This window comes from Phaenicophaeus curvirostris, chromosome 30 (genome assembly GCF_032191515.1).
Source record: "Phaenicophaeus curvirostris isolate KB17595 chromosome 30, BPBGC_Pcur_1.0, whole genome shotgun sequence".
Classification (NCBI taxonomy): Eukaryota; Metazoa; Chordata; class Aves; order Cuculiformes; family Cuculidae; genus Phaenicophaeus; species Phaenicophaeus curvirostris.
In genome coordinates this window covers 4,414,672-4,438,700 of record NC_091421.1, presented here as the reverse complement: position 1 = coordinate 4,438,700, position 24,029 = coordinate 4,414,672, and the positions used below count along the sequence as shown (strand labels likewise).

At 63.5% G+C, this 24,029-nt stretch overlaps 1 protein-coding gene across 1 annotated transcript; it reads right to left on the bottom strand.

Annotated features, from left to right (window-relative positions):
- Positions 1 to 143: 143 nt before the first annotated feature.
- On the bottom strand, positions 144 to 14,894 carry ITGB7 (integrin subunit beta 7). Its single transcript, XM_069878993.1, has 15 exons — positions 14,828 to 14,894; positions 14,666 to 14,739; positions 11,798 to 11,993; positions 10,791 to 10,961; positions 9,668 to 9,909; positions 8,541 to 8,699; positions 7,476 to 7,571; positions 7,292 to 7,381; positions 7,059 to 7,199; positions 6,282 to 6,469; positions 4,585 to 4,727; positions 2,901 to 3,009; positions 1,641 to 1,849; positions 527 to 672; positions 144 to 433 (listed from the first exon to the last, which is right to left on the bottom strand). The coding sequence occupies exons 1-15, from the start codon at positions 14,892 to 14,894 to the stop codon at positions 383 to 385; spliced, it is 2,082 nt and encodes a 693-aa protein (XP_069735094.1). The 3' UTR covers positions 144 to 382.
- Positions 14,895 to 24,029: the final 9,135 nt, after the last annotated feature.

Genomic DNA, 24,029 nt, shown 5'->3' with positions numbered 1-24,029 from the left:
GGGGGGAGTTTTAGGGATTTCTGGGGATCGGGGGGGGTCCCATGGGATATTGGGGTATCCCTAAGGCTGGGGGGGTGAGGGGAGGGTGGGGGGGGGGTCCCTGGAGATTTGGGGGTCCCCAGGATTGGGGAGGAGTTTTAGGGACCCACAAGGATGTAGGGGGGGTACCCAGGAATATTAGGGGGGGTCTCAGGGATATTGGGGGTATCCCAGAGATGGGGGGGGGTCCCCAAGGGTGGAAGGGAGTTTTAGGAATCCCAGCAATGTAGGAGGAGGCATCCCTGGAGATTTGGGGGGTCCCTAGGGTTGGGGTGGAGTTTTGGGGATCCCCAGTGATTGAGGGGGGGGTCTCAGCGATCCGGGGGGGCCTCGGGGGGTCTCCTCAGCCAGGCTGGTACTGGGGGTTGAGGACGGTGGTGGTGACGCTGATGTCCTGTTGGAACAAGGGGGGGGTCACAGCTCCGCTTTGGGGGTGACTTTGCTTTTGGGGGTGCCCCCTGTTATTTTTTTGGGGGGGGGGTCTCACCTGCTGCTCCCTCTGGAAGCTCCGGAGCTCCTGGCGTGCGCAGAGCTGGACCCCGAGGTGGCTGAGCCCCAGCACCAGCCCCCCCAAAACCAGCGGGGCGGCTACCAGCGCGGCCACCAGCCCCAGCCAGGGCCCCCCCGGCCCCCCTGCGAAAAGGGCCAACGTGGGGACCCCCCCCCAGGCGTCCTGGGGGGAGAGGACCACCCCCAACCCAGCCAGGGGGCACCCACCTTGCGGGGAGGGGGCCTGGGGGACTGGGGTCCCAGCACCCCGAGTGGGGAGGGGGCCTGAATTCCATGGGGGGGGGGGGTACATGGGGGTCCTTGGGGTCTAGAATTTGGGACGGGGGGGGCATGGGGGTCTTTGGGGTCTAGAATTCGGGGGGGACAACACATGGGGGTCCCTTGGGGTCCCAGCATCCCAAGTAGGGGGAGGTCCCGTAGTCCCAGGGGGGAACATGGGGGTCCCTTGGGGTCCAGGATTCCACGGGGGGGGACGTGGGGGGCCCTTGGGGTCCAGCATTTGGGGGGGTGGACAATACATGGGGGTCCCTGGGTCCCAGCATCCTGGGGGGGGGACATGGGGGTCCCTGAATCCCACGGGAGGACACATGGGGGTCCTTGGGGTCCACAATTCCAGGGAGGGGGGACATGAGGGGCCCTTGGGGTCCCAGCATCCCAGGTTGGGGGGGGTCCCGTAGTCCCGGGGGGGTCATGGGGGTCCTTGGGGTCCAGAATTTGGGGTGGGGGGACACATATGGGGGTCCCTGGATCCCAGCATCGGGGGGGGGGGCATGGGGGTCCTTGGGGTTCCAGCATTCCAAGGGGGGAGGGGTCCCATAGTCCTGGGGGGGACATGGGGGTCCCTTAGGGTCCAGAATTCGGGGGAGGACACCCACATATGGGGGTCCCTGGGTCTCAGCATCCTCGGGGGGGGAGGATGTGGGGGTCCTTGAATCCCAGGGGAGGACACATGGGGGTCCCAAAGTCCCAGCATCCCGGGGGGGGCACATGGGGGTCCCTTGGTCCCAGCATCCCAGGGGGGAGATACTGGGGGGTCGCTTGGGGTCCAGCACCCCGGGGTTGGAGGGGGATATGGGGGTCCCCGCACTCACCCTCCTCGGCCCAGACGGTGAGGGTGACCCCCCTCTCCTCATCCTCTCCCCCCTCGATGAGGAAGAGCAGCTCTCGCCCGTCGTGGCTGCGCCCGCGGCACCAGGCTCGGGGGTCCCGGGGGGGCACGGGAACGCGGGCGGCGCTGGGGGGGCACAGGGCGCTGCAGTTCCCGGAGAGTGGCTCCCGCACTAGGCACTCCGCACAGTCCCTGCACCCGGGGTCCAACATCTCCATCCCATCCCATCCCATCCCATCCCATCCCATCCCAACCTCTCCATCTCATTCCATCCCAACATCTCCATCCCATCCTAGCCTCTATCCCATCCCAACCTCTCCATCCCAACCTCTCCATTCCATCCTCTCCATCTCATTCCATCCCAACATCTGCATCCCATCCCAGCCTCTATCCCATCCCAACCTCTCCATCCCAACCTCTCCATTCCATCCCAGCCTCTCCATCCCATCCCAACCTCTCCATCCCGTCCTCTCCTCTCCTCCTCATCCCCATCTGATCCTCCCCATCCCACCTCCTCCACCCCATCCCATCCCAACCTCTTCATCCCATCCTAACCTCTCCCTCCCATCTCATCCTCTCCATCCCATTCTCTACCCCATCCCCTCCTCTGCATCCCATCCCAATCATCCCCATCCCCTGGAGGGACCCTCATCCCTCAGATGAACCCCCATCCCATCCCATCCCATCCCATCCCATCCCATCCTCTATCCCATCCCATCCCAACCTCTCCATCCCATCCTAACCCAACCCAACCTCTCCATCCCATCCACCCCTTATCAGGGGGGCGCCTCATCCCATCCCATCCCATCCCATCCCATCCCATCCCATCCCATCCCATCCCATCCCATCCCATCCCATCCCATCCCATCCCATCCCATCCCATCCTCTCCTCCTGATCCCCACCTGATCTTCCCCATCCCATCTTCCCCTTCCCATCCCATCCCATCTTCCCCAACCCATCCCATCTTCCCCATCTCATCTTCCCCATCCCATCTTCCCCAACCCATCCCATCTTCTCCATCCCATCCCATCTTCTCCATCCCAATCATCCCCACCCCATCCTCTCCATCCCATCTTCTCCATCTCATCTTCCCCAACCCATCCCATCTTCCCCATCCCATCCCATCTTCTCCATCCCAATCATCCCCACCCCATCCTCTCCATCCCATCTTCCCCACCCCATCCTCCCCATCCCATCCCTGTCCCCGTGTCCCTGTCCCCGCATCCCCGTCGCGGTGCTCACCGCAGGCGCTGGCAGGGGGGGCGGCAGGAGGGGCAGTGGTCGCAGCGGGGACCCCGGTAGCCGTGGTGGCAGCGGCAGGTCCCGCAGACACACTCGCCGCGCTGAGGCCCTGAGACGGCATCGCGTCAGGGGCTGGGGGGGACGGGGACCCACGGGGGGATGGGGACACATGGTGTGATGTTGACCCATGGTGAGACGGGGACACATGGTGGGATGGGAACCCATGTTGGGATGGGGACCCGTGGTGGGACAGGGACCCATGGAACCTCTGGTGGGATGGGAACCCATAATAGGATGGGGACCCATGGGATGTGGTGGGATGGGAACCTGTGGTGGGACAGGGACCCATGGAACCTCTGATGGGATGGGAACCCATGAAGGGGTGGGGACCCGTGGTAGGACAGGGACACATGGTGGGATAGGAATCCACAGGACACATGGTGGGATGGGGGTCCGTGGTGGGATGGGGACCTGTGGTGGGACAGGGACACATGGTGGGACAGGGACCCATGGGACCTGTGGTGGGATGGGGACCCATGGTGGGATGGGGACCTGTGGTGGGACAGGGACACATGGTGGGACAGGGACCCATGGAACCTCTAGTGGGATAGGGACCTATGGGACACTTGGTGAGATGGGGACCCATGGTAGGACGGGAACCCATGGTGGGATGGGGACTCATGGTGGGACATTCCACCCATGGGACACTTGGTGGGACAGGGACCCATGGTGGGATGGGGACCTGTGGTGGGACAGGAACCCATGGCAGGTCAGGGACCCGTGGGACAGGGACTCATGGGACCTGTGGTGGGATGGGGACCCATGTTGGGACAGGGGCACATGGTGGGATGGGGACCTATCTTGGGCCAGGAACCTGTGGTGGGATGGGGACCCGTGGTGGGACGGGGTCCCATGTAACCTCTAGTGGGGTGGGGACCCATGGGGCAGGGACCCATGGGACACTTGGTGGTATGGGGACCTGTGGTGGGATGGGGACTCATGGTGGGACATTCCACCCATGGGACACTTGGTGGGACAGGGACCCATGGTGGGATGGGGACCTGTGGTGGGACAGGAACCCATGGCGGGTCAGGGACCCGTGGGACTTGTGGTGGGATGGGGACCCATGTTGGGACAGGGGCACATGGTGGGATGGGGACCTATCTTGGGCCAGGAACCTGTGGTGGGACGGGGACCCGTGGTGGGATGGGGTCCCATGGAACCTCTAGTGGGGTGGGGACCCATGGGGCAGGGACCCATGGGACACTTGGTGGGATGGGGACACATGGTGGGACACCCCACCCATGGGACACTTGGTGGGACAGGGACCCATGGTGGGATGGGGACTCACGGGGGGACAGGGATCTGGGGTGGGACAGGGGCACATGGTGGGATGGGGAGCCATGGTGGGACGGGGATCCATGGGATAGGGACTCATGGTGGAACAGGGACACATGGTGGGATGGGGATCCGTGGGACACTTGGTGGGATGGGGACCCTTGGTGCGACAGGAACCCATGGGACGTGTTGGGATGGAGATGGGAACCGTGGTACGAGAGCATCTGATAGGCACAGGACCCCCATGGGGACAGGGACAAGGAAGGGCCCCCCAGAATGTCCGTGACCCCCCTCCCCACCGGGTCCCCATGATCCCCTGTCCCGCCCTCATGTCCCCCCGTCCCACCTCCACAGAGCAGCCCCCGGTGTCTCGGGCAGGTGCCGCAGGGGGGGGGTCCCGTGCTGTTGCGGGGGGGGCGGCAGCCCAGGGTCCCCCCCCCAGCTGAGACCTCACACTCACAGCGCCGTCCCCCACGGCCGCTGGGGCACCTGGGGGGCACGGTCAGACCCACTGAGCACCCCCCGACCTACAGAGGCCCCCTGACCCACAGAGACCTCCATCCCACCCCATGCACCCCATCCCACCCCACGCCCCCAACCCACCCCATTGCCCCCATCCCACCCCACACCCCCAATGCCTTTATCCCACCCCATACCCCCATCCCACCCCATTGCCCCCATCCCATGGACCCCTATCCCACCCCATGCCCCCATCCCACCCCACCCCACACTCCCATTGCCCTTATCCCAGCCCATGTCCCCATCCCACCCCATGGACCCCCACCCCACCCTATGGATCCCACCCCATCACCCCCATCCCATGGACCCCCAACCCACCCCATACCCCCATCCCACCCCATGGACCCCAAACCAACCCCATTGCCCCCATCCCACCCCATACCTCCATCGCCCTTTTCCCACCCCATGGACCCATCCCATCCCACACCCCCATCCCACCCCATGGACCCCAACCCACCCTATTGCCCCCATCCCACCCCACACCCCCAACACCCTTATCCCACCCCATGTCCCCATCCCACCTCACTGTCCCTAGCCCATGGATCTCTATCCCACCCCATGGACCCCAAACCTACCCCATGGTTGGGGTCCATGGAACCCATCCCACCCCATCACCCCCATCCCACCCCATGGACCCCCAACCCGCCCCACTCCCCCATCCCACCCGATTGCCCTTATCCCACCCCACATCCCCATCCCACCCCATTGCTCCCATCACCCTTATCCCACCCCATGTCCCCATCCTACCTCATTGCCCCCAGCCCATGGATCTCCATCCCACCCCACGGATCCCAAACCTACCCCATGGAACCCATCCCACCCCATCTCACCCCACTGCCCCCATCCCATGGACCCCCAACCCGCCCCACTCCCCAATCCCACCCGATTGCCCTTATCCCAACCCACCTCCCCATCCCACCCCATTGCTCCCATCACCCTTATCCCACCCCATCTCCCCATCCCAACCCATTGCCCCCAGCCCATGGATCTCTACCCCACCCCACAGACCCCAAACCTACCCCATGGAACCCAACCCACCCCATCACCCCCATCCCACCGGATTGCCCTTATCCCAACCCACGTCCCCATCCCAACCCATTGCCCCCAGCCCATGGATCTCTATCCCACCCCATGGACCCCAAACCTTCCCCATGGAACCCAACCCACCCTATCCCACCCCATCACCCCCCATTGCCCCCATCCCATGGACCCCCAACCCACCCCACTCCCCCATCCCACTCAATTGCCCTTATCCCAACCCACGTCCCCATCCCAACCCATTGCCCCCAGCCCATGGATCTCTACCCCACCCCACAGACCCCAAACCTACCCCATGGAACCCAACCCACCCCGTCACCCCCATCTCACCCCACTGCCCCCACCCCATGGACCCCCAACCCGCCCCACTCCCCCATCCCACCCGATTGCCCTTATCCCAACCCACCTCCCCATCCCACCCCATTGTTCCCATCGCCCTTATCCCACCCCACGCCCCCACCCCACGCCCCCATCGCCCCCCCCAACCTGCAGAGGCCGCAGTGCAGGTCTCCCCCGTGGCAGAGGGGGGCTCGGGGCCGGCTCTGGGCGCAGGGGCAGCCGCAGAGGGTGCTGAGCTCCAGGCTCAGCTCCTCCGACAGGCCCAGCACCCGCAGCCCCACGCGCCCCCCCGCCCCCAGGCAGCCGTCCGCACGCACCCACACCCTGAATGTCACCTGGGGAGGGGGACACACGGCATGGGGGCACCCCCACCCCCATTTCCACCTGTGCCCAACCCCCCCATCACACCCCCGTGTTGCCTGATGTCCCCTCATGTCTGTGCCCATGTCACCCCCCCATCCTCCTTGCCCCCCATCATGACCCCCTGGCCCCCCATGTCCCCTATTTGCCCCCCCACCCCCCTTTTACCACCTAGGACCCCCCTTTACCCCCCATGTCCCCCCTTTGCCACCCATGTCCCCAGTTCACCCCCTACATCCCCCCTTTAACCCCCATGCCCCCATTTGCTCCCCAAGCCCCCTATTTGCCCCCAATGCCCCCCCTTACCCCCACATCCCCCTTTTACCCCCCATGTCCCCCATTTGCCCTACATTACTCCCCTTTGCCCCCCACACCCCCTATTTGCCCCCCCTCCTTTTACCCCCCACCCCCTTATTTGCCCCCATGTCCCCCCTTTACCCCCCACACCTCCATTTACCCCCCCCCTTTTGCCCACCCTGGACCCCTATTTGCCCCCATATCCCCCCTCAAAGTGCCCCGATAACCCCTGTCACCCCCCATTTCACCCCCCCCCGTGCCCCCCACCTCCTGGTCGACGCGGACCCCGGTGCAGCGGCCGCCGTGGGGCGAGGGGGGGCTGGGGGGGCCCCCACAGAGGGACTCGTAGCGGAGGGAGATGCCAGGGGGCAGCGGCGAATGCTGCAGCTCCACCGTGGACGAGAGGCTCTGGGGTGGGGGGTGGGGGTCACCACTGGGGGTCAGCACCCCAATAACCCCCCCACACCCCCCCCCAGGGGTCCCTGTGTCCCCCCCCTCACGTTGTAGGCGTCGGAGATGAGTTGCACCACGTTGCTGGAGTCGTCGCGCAGCTCCCCGACCACCGACTTGGGGATCAGGCGGCTCAGCTCCTGCGCAGGGAGGGGGTCAAGGGGGGGAGAACCCCATCAGGGACCCCCCACCCACCCACCCAGGGACCCCCCAAACCCACCCAGGGACACCCACCTGGTACATGGGGACAGTGGGAGCGGTGACGGCAAAGATGGGCTGGATGTTGGCGGCCGAGAGCACCTGGGCCAGGTGACCCACAGAGGGGTAGTCCTGGGGGGCACAGGGGGGTGCTGGGGGCGGCCGTCCCCAAAATACCTCATCCCGATCCCATCTCATCCCCTCCACCCCATCCCAACTTCTCCATCCCATCCCATCTCATCACCTCCAGCCCAGCCCAGCCCATCCCATCCCATCCCACACCATCCCACACCATCCCATTCTCAACATCCCGTCCCAACCTCTCCCTCCCATCTCATCCTCTCCATCCCATCCCGTCCTCTATCCCATCCTCTATCCCATCCCATCCCAACATCTCCATCCCATCCCATCCTCTATCCCATCCTCTATCCCATCCCATCCTCCTCATTCCCATCGCATCCTGTCTTCCACATCCATCTGCATACCGGGATGGGATGGGATGGGATGGGATGGGATGGGATTGAAAGGTTGGGATGGGATGGAATAGAGGATGGGATAGAGGACGGGATAGAGGACGGGATGGGATGGAGGATGAGATGACTTGAGATGGGGTGGGTTGGGATGGGATGTGATGTTTTGGGGTGGGATGGGATGGGATAGAGGATGCGATGGGATAGAGGATGGGATAGAGGACGGGATAGAGGATGGGATGGGATGGAGAGGTTGGGATGGGATGGGATAGAGGATGGGATAGAGGATGGGATGGGATGGGATGGGATAGAGGACGGGATGGGATGGAGGGGATGGGATGGGATGGAGAGATTGGGATGGGATGGGATAGAGGATGGGATAGAGGATGGGATGGGATGGGATGGGGAGGTTGGGATGGGATGGGATGGGATGGGATGGAGAGGTTGGGATGGGATGGGATGGGATAGAGGATGGGATAGAGGATGGAATGGGATGGAGAGGATGAGATGGGAGGGAGAAGTTGGGATGGGATGTTGAGAATGGGATGGTGTAGGATGGTGTGGGATGGGATGGGATGGGATGGAGATGGGAAAGAGGATGGGTTGGGATGGACATCCGTGGGGCCCCTACATAGAGGTGGCTTTTGGTGTAGAGGCCGCTGGCATCAAGGTGGCAGCGAGTGTCGCTGGGGAGGACGATGCCACCCAGCTTCCCGTCCCCCGCCGTGTGGAAGGTGTCGTCAGAGGCGAAGACCAGCAGGCGGGTGCCGGGGCGCCAGCCGATGCGCTCCTGTGGGGCAGGGATCATCCAGCTCCAACCCCCCTGCCCTGGGCAGGGACATCCCACCCGATCTGGGTCCTCCAAGCCCCATCCAACCTGGCCTTGAACACCTCCAGGGATGGAGCAGCCACAGCTTCCCTGGGGAACTTCTTCCAGGGTCTCACCACTCTCATGGTGAAGAAATTCTTCCTAAAGTCTAGTCTAACTCTGCCCCTCTCCAGTTTATCCCAGTTTCTCCTCATCTCATCACCACAAGCCTTTGTGAACAGCCCCTCCCCAGCTTTCTTGGAGCCTCTTCAGGTACCGGAAGTTCTCTATAAGATCTCCCCTCAGCCTTCTCTTCTCCAGGCTGAACAACCTCAACTCTCTCAGCCTGTCCTCGTATGGGAGGTTCTCCAGCCCTCTCATCATCCTTGTAGCCTCCTCTGGACCCGTCCTAACAGCTCCATCTCCTTCTTATGTTGAGGATTCCAGAACTGGACACAATCCTCCAGATGAGGTCTCACCAGGGAGGAACAGAGGGGACAATCTCCTTCCTCCCTGCTGGCCACGATTCTTCTGATGCAGCCCAGGACACGGTTGGTTTCTGGGCTACGAGAGCACGTTGGTGGCTCATGTTGAGCTTCTCATCCCCAGCACCCCAAGTCCTTCTCCACAGTGTTCTCTCCATCCCATCACCCCCCATCCTGGATTGAAACCGTGGATTTACCCAATCCAGGTGTAGGACGTTGCCCTTGGCCTTGTTGAACCTCATGAGGTTCCCACAGCCCCAGTTCTCCAGCCCTTCCAGGTCCCTCTGGATGACATCCCATCCCTCTGGTATGACAACTGCCCCACTCAGCTTGGTGTCCCCTTCAAACTCGCTGAGGTTCCCCTCCACCTCGCTGTCTATCACGTTGAGATGTTTGTCAATGCTCCTGCTCAGGGATCATCGCTCCCTCACGCGCTGGGGTGCAGCAGGTCCCCTTGCCGCTCACCTGGCAGACGGCCACCTGCATGATGGCGTCGAAGCCGCCCTCGGCCGCGTCCAGGTTGCCGGAGATGTGCTGGCGGCTGACGTGCTCGGAGAACTCGTTGGCGTCGGCGGTGAGGGAGAGGACGTGCCGGAAGGCGACGGGCGGCGCGCAGGGCTCGGGCTGCTCCGGGCAGGGGTTGCGGAGCCGCGAGGGCACCGTGCTCACGAAGGGCAGCACCGTCTTGTCCACGAAGGAGCCGAAACCTGCAGGAGATAAGGGTTGGGGAGCAACCAGCCAGCTGACCACCATCTGGACTCCATCCTCCATCCAACCATCATCCAACTAGCCATCTCTCCATCCTTCATTGGCCCATCCCTCTATCCATCCATCCAATCATTCTCCATCAACCCATCCTTCATCCATCCATCCATCCTCCACCCTCCAACCTTCATCCACACATTGCTCGATCCTCCATCCATCCTTCTCCATCCACCCATCCCTCCATCCTCCAGCCAGCCGACCATCATCCATCCTCCATCCTTCATCCATTCATCCATCCACCCAACCATACATCTGTCCATCTATCCTCCATCCATCCATCCTCCAGCCAACCATCCATTCCTCCATCCCTTCATCCAACCACTCATCCCTCAATCCATCCATTCCTCCATCCATCCATCCATCCATCCATCCATCCATCCATCCATCCCTTCATCCATCCATCCATCTCTCCATCCTCCATCCACCCCATCCATTGTTCCATCCATCCATCTATTCATCCAATGTTCCATCCATCCTTCATTCCTCCATCCCCCATCCCTTCATCCCTCTATCCATCCACCCATCCCTTCATTCCATTCGTCCATCCATCCATCTACTCATCCATCCTTCACTCCATCCATCCATCCATCCATCCATCCATCCATCCATCCTCCATCCCTCCATCCAACCATCTATCCTTCCATCCCTTCATCCATCAATCCATCAATCCAACCACTCATCCATCCATCTACCCCTCCATCCCTCCTCTATCCCCACATCCACCCCTCTATCCACCCATCTGTCCACACCTCCATCCTTCCAACCACCCACCCCTCCATCTTCCACCCCTCCACCCACCCCTCCGATCCCCAGGATCACCCACCGATGCGGACGGAGGAGGTGACGTTGCGCAGGGTGGCCAGGAGGTCGCTGCCCAGCTTGCGGACGTTCTCCAGGTCATCGCGCATGGAGTAGGAGAGATCCATCAGGTAGTAGAGGTCCACGGGGTGGTCCTGCACCCGCCGGAACCGCACCTCGAAGCTCTGCTCCTCCCCTAGTTGAGGGGCCAGGGGGTCCCAGGTCTCTCTCCACCCCCAGAGCTGGTCTTCTCCAGCTCCCCAGCACCCAACCCCCCTCCAGCTCTTCATGCCCACATCCAACCATGCATCTGTCCATCCATCCGCCTCTTCCTTCCTCCAATCCATCCTTCCATCCATTGTCCCTCCAGCCAGCCACCCACCCATCTGTCCGTCTATCCCTGTGTCCGTCCCTCCCTCCATTCCTCCCTCCCTCCTTCCATCTATTGTCCATTCATCCCTCCATCCTACATCCCTCCATCCCTCCATCAGTCCTCCATCCATCCAACCATCCATCCATCATCATCCATCCCTCCATCCATCCAACCACCCATCTGTCTATCCTCCATCCTCCGTCCTCCATCCATCCTTCCATCCTCAATCCCTCCATCCATTGTCCCTCCACCCACCTGTCCCTTCACCCATCTGTCCCTCCCTCCATCCATCTATCCATCCACCCTCCATCCATCCATCCAACCACCTGTCTATCCTCCGTCCATCCATCCATTGTCCGTCCATCCATCCATCCCTCCATTCCTCCATCCATTGTCCCTCCACCCATCCATCACTCCATCCATCAGTCTTCCATCCATCCGTCCATCCAACCACCCATCCCTCCATCCATTGTCTGTCCATCCATCCTCCATCCATCCTTCCATCCATTCATCCATCCATCCCTCCATCCATTGTCCCTCTATCCATCCATCCATCCATCCATCCACCCATCCATTCCTCTTCCATCCGTCCCTCCATCCGTCCCTCCATCCCTCCATCCATCCCTCCATCCCTCTGTCCGTCCATCCGTCCATCTCACCAGGCCGCAGCAGGAGCCGGACGCTGTGTGGCCGCAGCTGGGGGTTGGTTTTGGGGTTCCCCCCGTGGGGCTGGGGGTGCCGGTCGGGGCGCGGGGGGCTGCGCGGAGGCACCACCGACCCGGGGGGGCAGCCGGCGCCTTCCAGAGCCTCGCGGGGGGCACAGCGCCTGCCCCACAACTGCCCCCCGGGGAAGGCCTGGGGGGGCCCAGGGTGAGACCCACGGCCTGACCCACAGCCTGACCCATAGACTGACCCATAGACTGACCCACAGCCTGACCCATAGACTGACCCATAGACTGACCCACAGCCTGACCCATGGACTGACCCACAGCCAGACCCATAGCCTGACCCATAGACTGACCCATAGACTGACCCATAGCCAGACCCACAGCCTGACCCACAGCCTGACCCATAGCCTGACCCATAGACTGACCCATAGACTGACCCACAGCCAGACCCATAGACTGACCCACAGCCTGACCCATAGACTGACCCACAGCCTGACCCACAGCCTGACCCATAGACTGACCCACAGCCAGACCCATAGACTGACCCATAGACTGACCCACAGCCAGACCCATAGACTGACCCATAGACTGACCCACAGCCAGACCCACAGCCTGACCCATAGACTGCCCTATAGACTGACCCACACCCTGACCCACACCCTGACCCACAGACTGACCCACACCCTGACCCACACCCTGACCCACACCCTGACCCACATCCTGCCCCATAGCCTGCCCCCCAACCGCCCCCCCGCCGGGAAGCCCTGGGGGGGAGTGTCAGAACCACAGCCTGCCCCACATGCTGCCCCACATGCTGCCCCACAGCCTGACCCATAGCCTGCCCCACAGCCTGACCCACAGCCTGACCCACATGCTGCCCCGCAACCAGACCCACAGCCTGCCCCACAGCCTGCCCCACAGCCTGCCCCACAAGCTGCCCCGCAACCAGACCCATAACCTGCCCCACAGCCTGCCCCACAAGCTGCCCCGCAACCAGACCCATAACCTGCCCCACAGCCTGCCCCACAAGCTGCCCCGCAACCAGACCCATAACCTGCCCCATAGCCTGACCCACAGCCTGACCCACATGTTGCCCCACAGGCTGCCCCACAGCCAGACCCACAGCCTGCCCCATAGCCTGCCCCACAGCCTGCCCCCCACACCCTGTGCCCCAAAACTTGCACCCCACGCGCCCCACACCCTGCGCCACACAGCCTGCCCCACAGCCTGCACCCCAAAACCTGCGCCCCATGCCCCCCACACCCTGTGCCACAGCCTGCGCCCCACAGCCTGCACCCCAAGACTTGTCCCCCACATCTTGCCCCCCACAGCCTGCGCCACAGCCTGCGCCCCAAAACCTGCACCCCACGCCCCCCACACCCTGTGCCACAGCCTGCGCCCCACAGACTGCACCCCCAAACCTGCACCCCACATCTTGCCCCCCACAGCCTGCCCCACAGCCTGCACCCCCAAACCTGCGCCCCATGCCCCCCACACCCTGCTCCACACACCCTGCCCCAAACCCTGCCCCACAGCCTGCGCCCCCAAACCTGCCCCCCACATCTTGCCCCCCACAGCCTGCCCCGCAGCCTGCCCCCCCAAACCTGCCCCCCACATCTTGCCCCCCACAGCCTGCCCCACAGCCTGCCCCCCCAAACCTGCCCCCCATGCCCCCCGCACCCTGCGCCACACCCTGTGCCCCACAGCCTGCGCCCCAAAACCTGCACCCCATGCACCCGACATCTTGCGCCCCACACCCTGCCCCACACCCTGCCCCATGGGAACTGCCCCCCCCCTCCCTGTTTTTGAGGTTTTGATGCTTCCTGGTGACAAAACCACAGTTGGGGGGGGGGGGGAGGAGAGGGGGGGTTCAGGGGTGGAATTTGAGTTGGGGGGCAGGGAGAAGGGGTCTGGGTGGGGGGATCAGGTTGGGGGTTCGATTGAGGGGTCAGTGGGGGGGTCAGTATGGAGGATGAATGGGGGGGTTGGTGTTGGGGGGGCCAAGGGTGGGTTAAGAGGGTCAGTGGAGGGGTCGGGGGGGTCAATGAGGGGGTCAGAGTGGGGGGTCATTGGGGGTCAGTAGGGGGGGTCAATAGGGGAGTTGGGGGGATCAATGCGGGGTTGATGTTGGGGGTTCAATGGGGGGGTCAGTATTGGGGGGATGGTGTGGGGGCTCAGTGGGGAGGTCGGGGGGGTCAATTGGGGAGTTGGGTGGGTGTGGGGGGTCTATGGGGGGTCAGTATGGGGGGTCACTATAGGGGGTTGGAGGAACCCATGTAGGGGGGTCGGTGCGGGGGGTCGGGGGGTTCAATTAGGGGGTCGAGGGGGTCACTGGGGGGGTCGGCATTGGGGGGGTCAGTATAGGGGGTCGAGGGGGTCACTGGGGGGGTCAGTGGGGGGTCCAAGGGGGGGGATGGGGGGGGCTCAATGGGGGGTCAGGAGGTCATTTTTGGGGGGGTCGTGGGGTGAGTGGGGTCACTGGAGGGGTCGGGGAGGTCAATGGGAGGTTGGTATTGGGGGGTCAGCATGGGGGGGTCAAGGGAGTCAATGGGGGGGTCGGTAGGGGGGTGACTGGGGGGATGACTGGGGGGGTCAATGGAGGGTTCACTGAGGGGGTCACTGCGGGGGTCACTGGGGGTGTCACTGGGGGTTCAATGGGGGGTCACTGGGGGGGTCAAGGGAGTCAATGGGGGGTCAGTAGGGGGGTGACTAGGGGGCTGGTGGGGGGGTTCAGTGGGGGGGTCACTGGGGATTCAATTGGGAGGTCACTAGGGGAGTTTAATGGGGGTCACTGGGGGGGTCAATGGGGGCGTTCAAGGGGGGGGTCAATTGGGGGGTGACTAGGGGGTCCCCACTCACCGGGTCCTCGCACCAGGCGCATTGGGGGTGGGCGCTCACACACTCCTCGCAGGACTCGTGGGACTCGCAGGACCCTTGGGGGGGTCAATGGCGGGGTGAGGAGATGTCAGGGGGTGACAGGACACCCCCTCCCACCCCCAAACATCCCCCCCATCCCCTCACCTGCCCCGTGCCCCCCCCCCGGGGCCACCAGCAGCAGCAGCAGCAGGAGCCCCCCCAGACCGGCCATGGCCCCACAGATTTGGGGGGCGGAGATTGAGGGGGGGGGGCAGGTCTGGGAGGTGGAGATTGGGGGTGGCAGGTCGAGGGGGGGGGCGGAGATTGGGGGGGGCATCCTGACTGGCCCCCCTCCCCCACATGGGAAGCACCTGGAGGTGGGGCGGGGAGGAGGGGGGTGAGGGGGAATTGGGGGGTGGGAGGGGGAAGAGAGCCTTGGGGGGGGGGATCAAGGTGCTGGTGGAGATTTGGGGGACCCATCTAGGGACCCCAAGACCACTCTAGCACTCCCCAGAACCCCTCTAGGGAAGCCCAGGACCCCTCTGGGCCCCCCCCCCGTACACACCTAGGGACCTCAGGACCCCTTTGGAGACCCCAGGACCATTCTAGGACCCTCTGAATCCCTCTACAGGCCCCAGAACACCTTTGGAGGCCCCAGGAACATTCTAGGACCCCCAGAATCTCTCTACGGACCCCCCCAGGCCCCCTCTAGGACCCCCAGAACCCCCCTAGGGACCTCAGGACCACTCTGTGGCCCCCCCGGACCGTTCTAGGACCCCTCTAGCGACCCCAGAACCCCTCTAGGGGTCAGCAGAGCCCCTTTAGGGAGCTCCAGGCCGCCTCTCGAGCTCCCCAGGACCAATTTGGGGATAAAAAGAGGAAAATAGCGTCCCCCGCTCAGTGCTGCCGCCGTGTGGCCGTATCCAGTACTGCAGGGGGCGTTCAAAATTCTCTTCCACAAGGGGCTCCTTCTCCCTATTTCCCATCCCAATTGCCCCGGGGGAACCCTAGAGGGGTCCTGGGGGGTCCTAGAGGGGTTTTGGGGGTTCCATAGGGGTTCTGTGGGTCCTTAGAGAAGTTCTGAGGGTCCCTAGAGGGGTTCTTGGGGGTCTTAGAGGGGTTCTGGGAGTCCCTAGAGGGGTCCGGGGGGTCCTAGAGGGGTTCTGGGGGTCCCATAAAGGAGTTCTGGGGGTCACTAGAGGGGTCCTGCGAGGGATCTAGAGGGGACTTGGGGTTTCTTAGAGTGATTCAGGGGGTCCTTGGGGTCCCTAGAGGGGTCCTAAGGGGCTCCTAGAGCTGTCCTGGGGGTCCCTAGAGTCTTCCTGGGGGGTCTAGAGGGGTACTGGAGGTCCCTAGAGAGGTACTGGAGGGTCCTAGGGGAATTCTGAGGATCCCTAAGGAAGTTCTGCAGGTCCTTGGAGTGGCTCTGGGGGAGTCTTAGAAGGATCCCTGGGGGTTCTAGAGGGGTCTTGGGGGTCCCTAGAGGGGTTCTGGAGGAGTCCTGGGGTCCGTAAAGGGGTCTTGGGGGGTCACTAGAAGTGTCCTGGTTGTCCCTAGAGGGGTCCTGGGGAGTTCTAGAGGGGATTTGGGCGTTCTTAGGGGGAGTCAGGGGGTCCTGGGGGGCCCTAGAGGGGTCCTGGGGGGCCCTAATGGGGTTCTGGGGGTCGCTGGATGAGTCTTTGGGGTCCCTCGAGGGGCCTTGGGGGTTGGGGGCGGTCCTCGCTTTGGGGGTGCAGGGGCTTTGGGGTGCAAGGTTTGTAGGGGTGAAGCCCGGGAATCCTCTACGGACCCATCTAGGACCCCCTCTGGACCCCCCGAGGGACCTCAAGGACCCCTCTAGGACCCCCCTGGACCCCTCTATGGACCTCCAGGACCCCTCTAGACCCTCCAGGACCCTCTGAATCCCTCCAAGAACCCCCAAGGCCCCTCTAGGGAACCCCAGGACCCTTATAGGACCCCCCAGGACCCTTATAGGACCCCCCAGGACCCCTCTAGGGTTCCCCCCGGGGCAATTGGGATGGGAAATAGGGAGCAGGAGCCGCTTGTGGAAGAGAACCTTGAACCCCCCTGCAGTACTGGATACGGCCACACGGCGGCAGCACTGAGCGGGGGACGCTATTTTCCTCTTTTTATCCCCAAATTGGTCCTGGGGAGCTCGAGAGGCGGCCTGGAGCTCCCTAAAGGGGCTCTGCTGACCCCTAGAGGGGTTCTGGGGTGCCTAGGGGGTTTCTAGGAGGTCCTAGAGGGGGTCTGGGGGGTCCTAGAGGGGTCCAAGGGGGTTCCAAAGGGATTCTAGGGTCCCTAGAGAGGTTCTGGAGGGTCCCAGCAGGGTTCTGGGGGGTCCTAGAAGCCTTCTGGGGTCCCTAGAGGGATTCTAGGGTGTCCTAGAGGGGTTGGGAGGGGTCCTAGAGAGGTTCTGGGGGGCTCCAGAGGGGTTCTGGGGTCCCTAGAGGGATTCTAGGGGGTCCTAGAAGTGTCCTGGAGTCCCTATAGGGGTTCTGGGGCTCCTAGAATGGTCCTGGGGTCCATAGAGGGGTTCGGGGGAGGGGATCCTGGGGTCTCTAGAGGGTCTCTGTGAGGTCCTACAGGGGTCCTGGGGTCCCTAGAGGAGTCCTGGGGGGCTCCAGAGGGGTTCTAGGGTCCCTAGGGAGGTTCTGGAGGGTCCCAGAGGGGTCCTGGATTGCTCCAGAGGGATCCTGGAGTCCCTTTAGGGGTCTTGGGGGTCCTAGAATGGTCTGGGGGTGGGCACAGAGGAGTCCTGATGTCCCTAGAGAGGTTCTAGGGGGTCCTAGAATGGTCCTGGGGGGCTCCAAATGTGTCCTGGGGTCCTTAGAGGGGTTCGGAAGGGGGGTCCCAGAGGGGGCCTGGGGGGTTCCTAGAGGGGTTCTTGAGTGTCCTAGAGGAGGACTGGTGGGCTCCAGAGCCGTCCTGGGCTTCCCTACAGGGGTCCTGGGGTCTCCCTTTGGAGACCCTAGAACCCCTATAGGACCCCCTAGAATCCCTCTAGGGACCCCAGGACCCCTCTAAGGCTCAACAGAGCCCCTTTAGGGAGCTCCAGGCCACCTCTCGAGCTCCCCAGGACCAATTTGTGGGTCCCTAGAGAAGTTCTGCGGGTACCTACAGGGGTTCTTGGGGGTCTTAGAGGGGTTCTGGGGGCCCCTAAAGAAGTTCTGCGGGTCCTGGAGGGGGCTCAGAACGACCCTGGGGCATTCTAGAGGGGTCTTGGGAGTTCCTAGAGGGGTCCTGGTGGTCCATAATGGGGTTCTGGGGGTCATTAGAGGGGTCCTGGATGTCCCTAGAGGAGTCCTGTGGGGATCTAGAGGGGACTTGGGGGTTCTTAGAGGGATTAGACGGGTCCCGGGGGGCCCTAGAGGGGTTCTGGGGCGTCTTAGAGGGGTTCCCAAGAATTTCTCAAGAAGTTCTGCAGGTCCTTAGAGGGGCCCGGGGGGCGGTCTTTGAAGGATTCTAGAGGGGTCTTGGGGGTTCCTAGAGGGGGCTTCAGGGTTCTGGGGGTCACTAGAGGGGCCTTGGGGGTTCTTGGAGGAATTCAGAGGGTCCTGGCTGTCCCTAGAGGGGTCCTGTGGGTCCCTAGAGGGACTTTGGGGGTTCTTAGATGGATTCAGGGGGTCCTGGGGAGCCCTAGAGAGGTCCTTGGGGTCCATAATGGGATTCTGGAAGTCACTAGATGGGTCCTTGGGTCCCTCGAGGGGACTTGGGGGTTGGAGTGGTCCCCACTTTAGGGGTGCAGGTGTTGGGGGGGTGCAGGGTTTTGGGGTGCAGGCGATTCGGGGGGTGCAGGGTTTTGGGGTGCAGGGTTTGTGGGGGTCCCCGGTTTGGAAGTGCAGGGGTTCGGAAGGCCCTCTAGGGCCCCTCTAGGGAACCCAGAATCCTTCTGGAGCCCCCAGGACCACTCTAGGACCCCCAAAACCCCTATAGTGAAGCCTAGGACTCCTACAGGGACTCCTCTAGGACCTCCCAGAACTGCTCTAGTGACCCCAGGACTCCTATAGGGAAGCCCAGGACCCCTCTGGAGCCCCCCAGGACCCCCCAGAACCTTTCTGGAGCTCCCCTCTAGGACCCCCCAGAACCTCTTTGGAGCCCCAGAGCCCCCCTCTAGGACCCCCAGAACCCCTCTAGGACCCCCCAGGACCCCTCCAGGATGCCTCTAGGGACCCGAGGACCCCTATAGGGAAGCCCAGGACCCCTCTGGAGCCCCCCAAGACCCCTCTAGGACCCCCCTGAACCCCTTCGGAGCGCCAGAGCCCCCCTCTAGGACCCCCCCCGAGCCCCTCTATGAACCCCTAGAAGCCTTCTAGGGACCCCAGAACCCCTTTGGAGCTCCCCAGAACCCCTCTAGGACCTCTTATAATCCCTCTAGTGACTCCAGAACCCGTCTTTTTCCCACCCCAATTCCCCCAGGGAGGAACCCTAGAGGGGTCCTGGTGGATCCTAGAGGTGTTTTGGGGGTTCCTATAGGTATTCTGTGGGTCCGTAGAGAAGTTCTGCAGGACCCTAGAGGGTTCTTGGGGGTCTTAGAGGGATCTTGGGGTGTCCTGGGGGTACCTACAGGGGTCCTGGGAGTCCCTAGAGGGGTCCTGGGGGGTCCTAGAGGGGTTCTGAGGGTCCCTACAGAAGTTCTGTGGATCCTGGGTGCATCTTAGAAGGATCCTACAGGGATTCTAGAGGGGTCTTGGGGGTTCTTGGAGGGATTCAGAGGGTCCTGGAGGTCCATAGAGAGGTCCTAGGGGGTCCTAGAGGGGCTTTGGGGGGTCCTGTAGGGGTTCTGGGGGTCTGTAGAGAAATTCTGCGGGTCTCTAGAGGGGTTCTTGGGGGTCTTAGAGGGATCCTGGGGGTCCCTAGAGGGATCCTGGGGGGTCCTAGAAGGGTTCTGGGGGTCCCTAAAGAAGTTCTACGGGTCCTTAGAGGGTCCTGGGGGCGAGCATCTTAGAAGGATCCCTAGGGGTTCTAGAGGGGTCTTGGAGGTCCCTAGAGGAGTCCTGGGGGTCCATAAAGGGGTCCTGCCGGTCACCCAAGAACCCCTCTTGAGAGCCCAGGACCCCTCTGGAGCCCACAGGACCCCTCTAGGACCCCCCAGAACCCTTCTAGGGATCCCAGAACCCCTCTGGAGCACCCCAGGACCACTCTAGTACCCCCCAGAACCCCCATAGGGACCCCAGGACCCCTATAGGGAAGTCCAGCACCCTTTTGGAGCCCCCTAGGCCTCCTCTAGGACACTCAATAACCCCTCTAGGGACCCCGGGACCCCTCTGTTCCACTCAGGACCATTATAGGACTCCCAGGACCCCTCTAGGGACCCCAGAACCCCTATAGGGACCTCAGAACCCCTCTGAACCCCCCAGGACCCCTGTAGTACCCCCCAGAGCCCTTGTAGGACCCCCCCGAACTCCTCTAGGGACAGCAGGACCCCTCTAGGTGTCAACACAACACCTTTAAGGGAATCAGGAACCCCTCTAGGACCTCCTAGAACCCCCCTAGGGACCTCAGAACCCCTCTAGGGGTCAGCAGAGCCCCTTTAGGGAGCTCCAGGCCGCCTCTCGAACTCCCCAGGACCAATTTGGGGATAAAAAGAGGAAAATAGCGCCTCTGCTCAGTGCTGCCGCCGTGTGGCCACGTTGCGGTACTGCAGGGGGGTTCAAGATTCTCTTCCACAAGCGGCTCCTTCTCCCTATTTCCCATCCCAATTGCCCCGGGGGGAACCCTAGAGGGGTCCTGGGGGGTCCTAGAGGGGTTTTGGGGGTTCCATAGGGGTTCTGTGGGTCCCTAGAGAAGTTCTGTGGATCCCTAGAGGGTTTCTTGGGGGTCCTAGAGGGGTCCTGGGGGTCCCTAGAGGGGTCCTGCGGGGTCCTAGAGGGATACTGGGGTTCCCTAGAGTCTTTCTGGAGGGTCTAGTGGGGTTCTGGGGGGTCTCAGAGGGATCCTGGAGGTCCCTAGAGGGATCCTGGGGGTTACTAGAGGGGTTCTGAGGATCCCTAAAGAAGTTCTGCTTGTCCTTAGAAGGGCCCAGCAGGGTCTTAGAAGGATCCCCGGGGGTTCTAGAGGGGTCTTGGGGGTCCCTAGAGGAGTCCTGGGGGCCCATAAAGGGGTTTTGGGGGTCACTAGCGGTGTCCTGGTTGTCCCTTGAGGGGTCCTGTAGGGATCTAGAGGGGACTTTGGGGCTCTAAGAGGGATTCAGGGAGTCCTGAGGGACCGTAGAGGGGTCCTGGGGGTCCGTTATGGGGTTCTGGGGGCTGCTAGATGGGTCCTTGGGGTCCCTCGAGGGGCCTTGGGGGTTGGGGGTGTCCTCACTTTGGGGGTGCAGAGGTTCGAGGGTGTGCAGGGTTTTGGGGTGCAAGGTTTGGGGGGTCCCCGGTTTGGGAGTGCAGTGTTTTTGGGGATGCAGGGCAGTGGGGTGGCACGGGGGGATCCCTGGTATTGGGGTGTGGTGGTTCGGGGGGGCTCCATGTGGGTCCCATTGTGGGGGGGGCTCTCTGTGGGTCTGGGGGCTCAATGTGGGTCAGGGGTCCCCTGTGGGTCTGGGGGATATTGGGGTGGGGGTGGATGTTGGGTTGCCAGGGGGATATTGGAATGTGGGGGGGGGATATTGGGGTACTGGGGGGGATATTGGGGTGGATATTGGGGTGCTAGGGTGATTTTTGGGGTGCTGGGGAAGATATTGGGGCGCCGGGGGTGGGGGAAGGGGGGTAGGTCGGGGGGGTGCCCAGAGCAGCCCCAAGGACATCCAAGAGGGAGGTGATGGGACAGGGTGTCACTGTGACCCCCCAATGTACCTGTGACCCCCCCAAATGTCACTGTGACCCCCCAAGTATGGCTGTGCCCCCCTCAACATGACTGTGACTCCCCAAAATGTTCCTGTGACCCCCCTAAATGTCATTGTGACCCCCTCAATGCCCCTGTGACCCCCCCCGTATGGCTGTGACCCCCCCAAATGTCCCTATGACTCCCCCTAGTACGACTGTGACCCCCAAATGCCCTTGTGACCCCCCCAGTATGACTCTGCCCCCCCAAATGTCACTCTGAACCCCCCCAATGCCCCTGTTAGCCCCCCCAGTGTCCCTGTGACCCCTCCCAGTATGACTGTGACCCCCACAACGTCCCTGCGCCCCCCTCCCGGAGCAGGAGGGACCCCAAATCCGGGCCAGGGGGAGGCACAGCCCCCCCCCCCTTAACTTCCCCCCACCCCCATAAACCACGTTGAGGGCAAGCCCCCCTCGCTTGTATAGGGCCACGCCCCTTACCTAAACCACGCCCCTAGTTTATATCAGGCCACGCCCCTCGCTATGAGGCAACGCCCCCTCCAACAGGCCCCGCCCCCTCTAAGGCCCCGCCCCCTCTAAGGCCCCGCCCCCACCGGTCCCGTGCACTGCGGTTGGGAGGCCACGCCCCTCGCTTGGCTCAGGCCACGCCCCCTCCGCTGTCTTACACGCCCCCTAGGCCACGCCCCCAGAATCAAGCCACGCCCCCTCGCCCTCAGACCACGCCCCTCCAAGCCCCGCCCACCACTGCACTCACCCCTCCCTCTATGCTCAGGCCACGCCCCTCTGCACGCAGACCACGCCCACTCGCACAGGCCACGCCCCATGTGCTCTCAGGCCCCGCCCCTCGCTTTCAGGCCCCGCCCCTCCAAGCCCCGCCCCTTCTACTCGTAGGCCCCGCCCCTCCAATCTTAGCACCGCCCCCTCTACTCTCAGGCCCCGCCCCTCTACTATCAGGCCCCGCCCCTCTACTTTAATGCCCCGCCCCTCTGTACTCTCAGGCCACGCCCCTCGCTCTCAGGCCCCACCCCTCTCCTGTCAGGCCCCGCCCCTCTACTATCAGGCCCCGCCCCCTACTATCAGGCCCCGCCCCTCTACTCTCAGGCCCCGCCCCCCTTTACTCTCAGGCCCCGCCCCTTGCTCTCAGGCCCCGCCCCCTCTGTACTCTCAGGGCCCGCCCCCCACTCTCAGGCCCCGCCCCTTGCTCTCAGGCCCCGCCCCCTCTGTACTCTCAGGGCCCGCCCCCCACTCTCAGGCCCCGCCCCTTGCTCTCAGGCCCCGCCCCTCTGTACTCTCAGGCCCCGCCCCCTCTGTACTCTCAGGCCCCGCCCCTCACTCTCAGGCCCCGCCCCCCGCTCTCAGGCCCCGCCCCCTCTGTACTCTCAGGGCCCGCCCCCCACTCTCAGGCCCCGCCCCTCTGTACTCTCAGGCCCCGCCCCCTCTGTACTCTCAGGCCCCGCCCCTCACTCTCAGGCCCCGCCCCCCGCTCTCAGGCCCCGCCCCCTCTGCCCTCTCAGGCCTGCCGCCCACTCGCAGGCCTCGCCCCCCCAGCCCCTCCCCCTCGGTGTCCCTGTCCCCCTCCTGTGACCCCATCTCCTCCCTGGGGCTGCTCCCCTGTCCCTCCCATGTCCCTGTCCCCGTCCCGCTTCCCCTGCTGTCCCCAGCACATGCGTGTCCTCGCCGTGTCCCCATGTCCCTGTCGCATCCCCCACACACGTGTGTCCCTGCCACGTCCCCCACTGTCCCCGTGTCCCCCACTGTCCCCGTGTCCATCCCTCCCCGCGTCCCCACGCGAGCCGCAGGCGCAGGCGTGTTGGCCCGGTGTGTCCCGGCGTGTCCTGGCGTGTCCCGGCGGGGCTGGGCCCCAACACCGCACCCGTTCCCACGGCCGCCCGCGCCGGCACCCCAGGGGACACCGACACCACAGAGGGGACACCGACACCACAGAGGGGACACCAACCCCATTGAGGTGACAGCAGCCCCAGGAAGGGGACACCAGCCTCACAGAGGTGACAGCAGCTCTACGGAGGTGACAGGAGCTCCAAAGAGGGGACGCCAGCCCTATGGAAGGGACACCAGGGTGATACCAGCCCCACGGAGATGACAGCAGCTCCACAGAGGGAACATCAACCAGATTGAGGTGACACTAACCCCATAGAGGGGACACCAACCCCACTGAGGTGACAGCAGCCGCAGGAAGGGGACACCGACCTCACAGAGGTGACAGCAGCTCTACGGAGGTGACAGCAGCTCCACAGAGGGGACACCAACCAGACTGAGGTGACACTAACCCCACAGAGGGGGCACCAACCCTATTGAGGTGACAGCAGCCCCAGGAAGGGGACACCAGCCTCACAGAGGTGACAGCAGCCCCAGGAAGGGGACACCGGCCTCACAGAGGTGACAGCAGCCCCAGGAAGGGGACACCAGCCTCACAGAGGTAACAGCAGCTCTACAGAGGTGACAGCAGCTCCACGGAGGGGACACCAACCAGATTGAGGTGACGCTAATCCCATAGAGGGGACACCAACCCCACAGAGGTGACGCCAGCCCCAGAAAGGGGACACCAATCCCACAGAGGGGACAGCAATGCC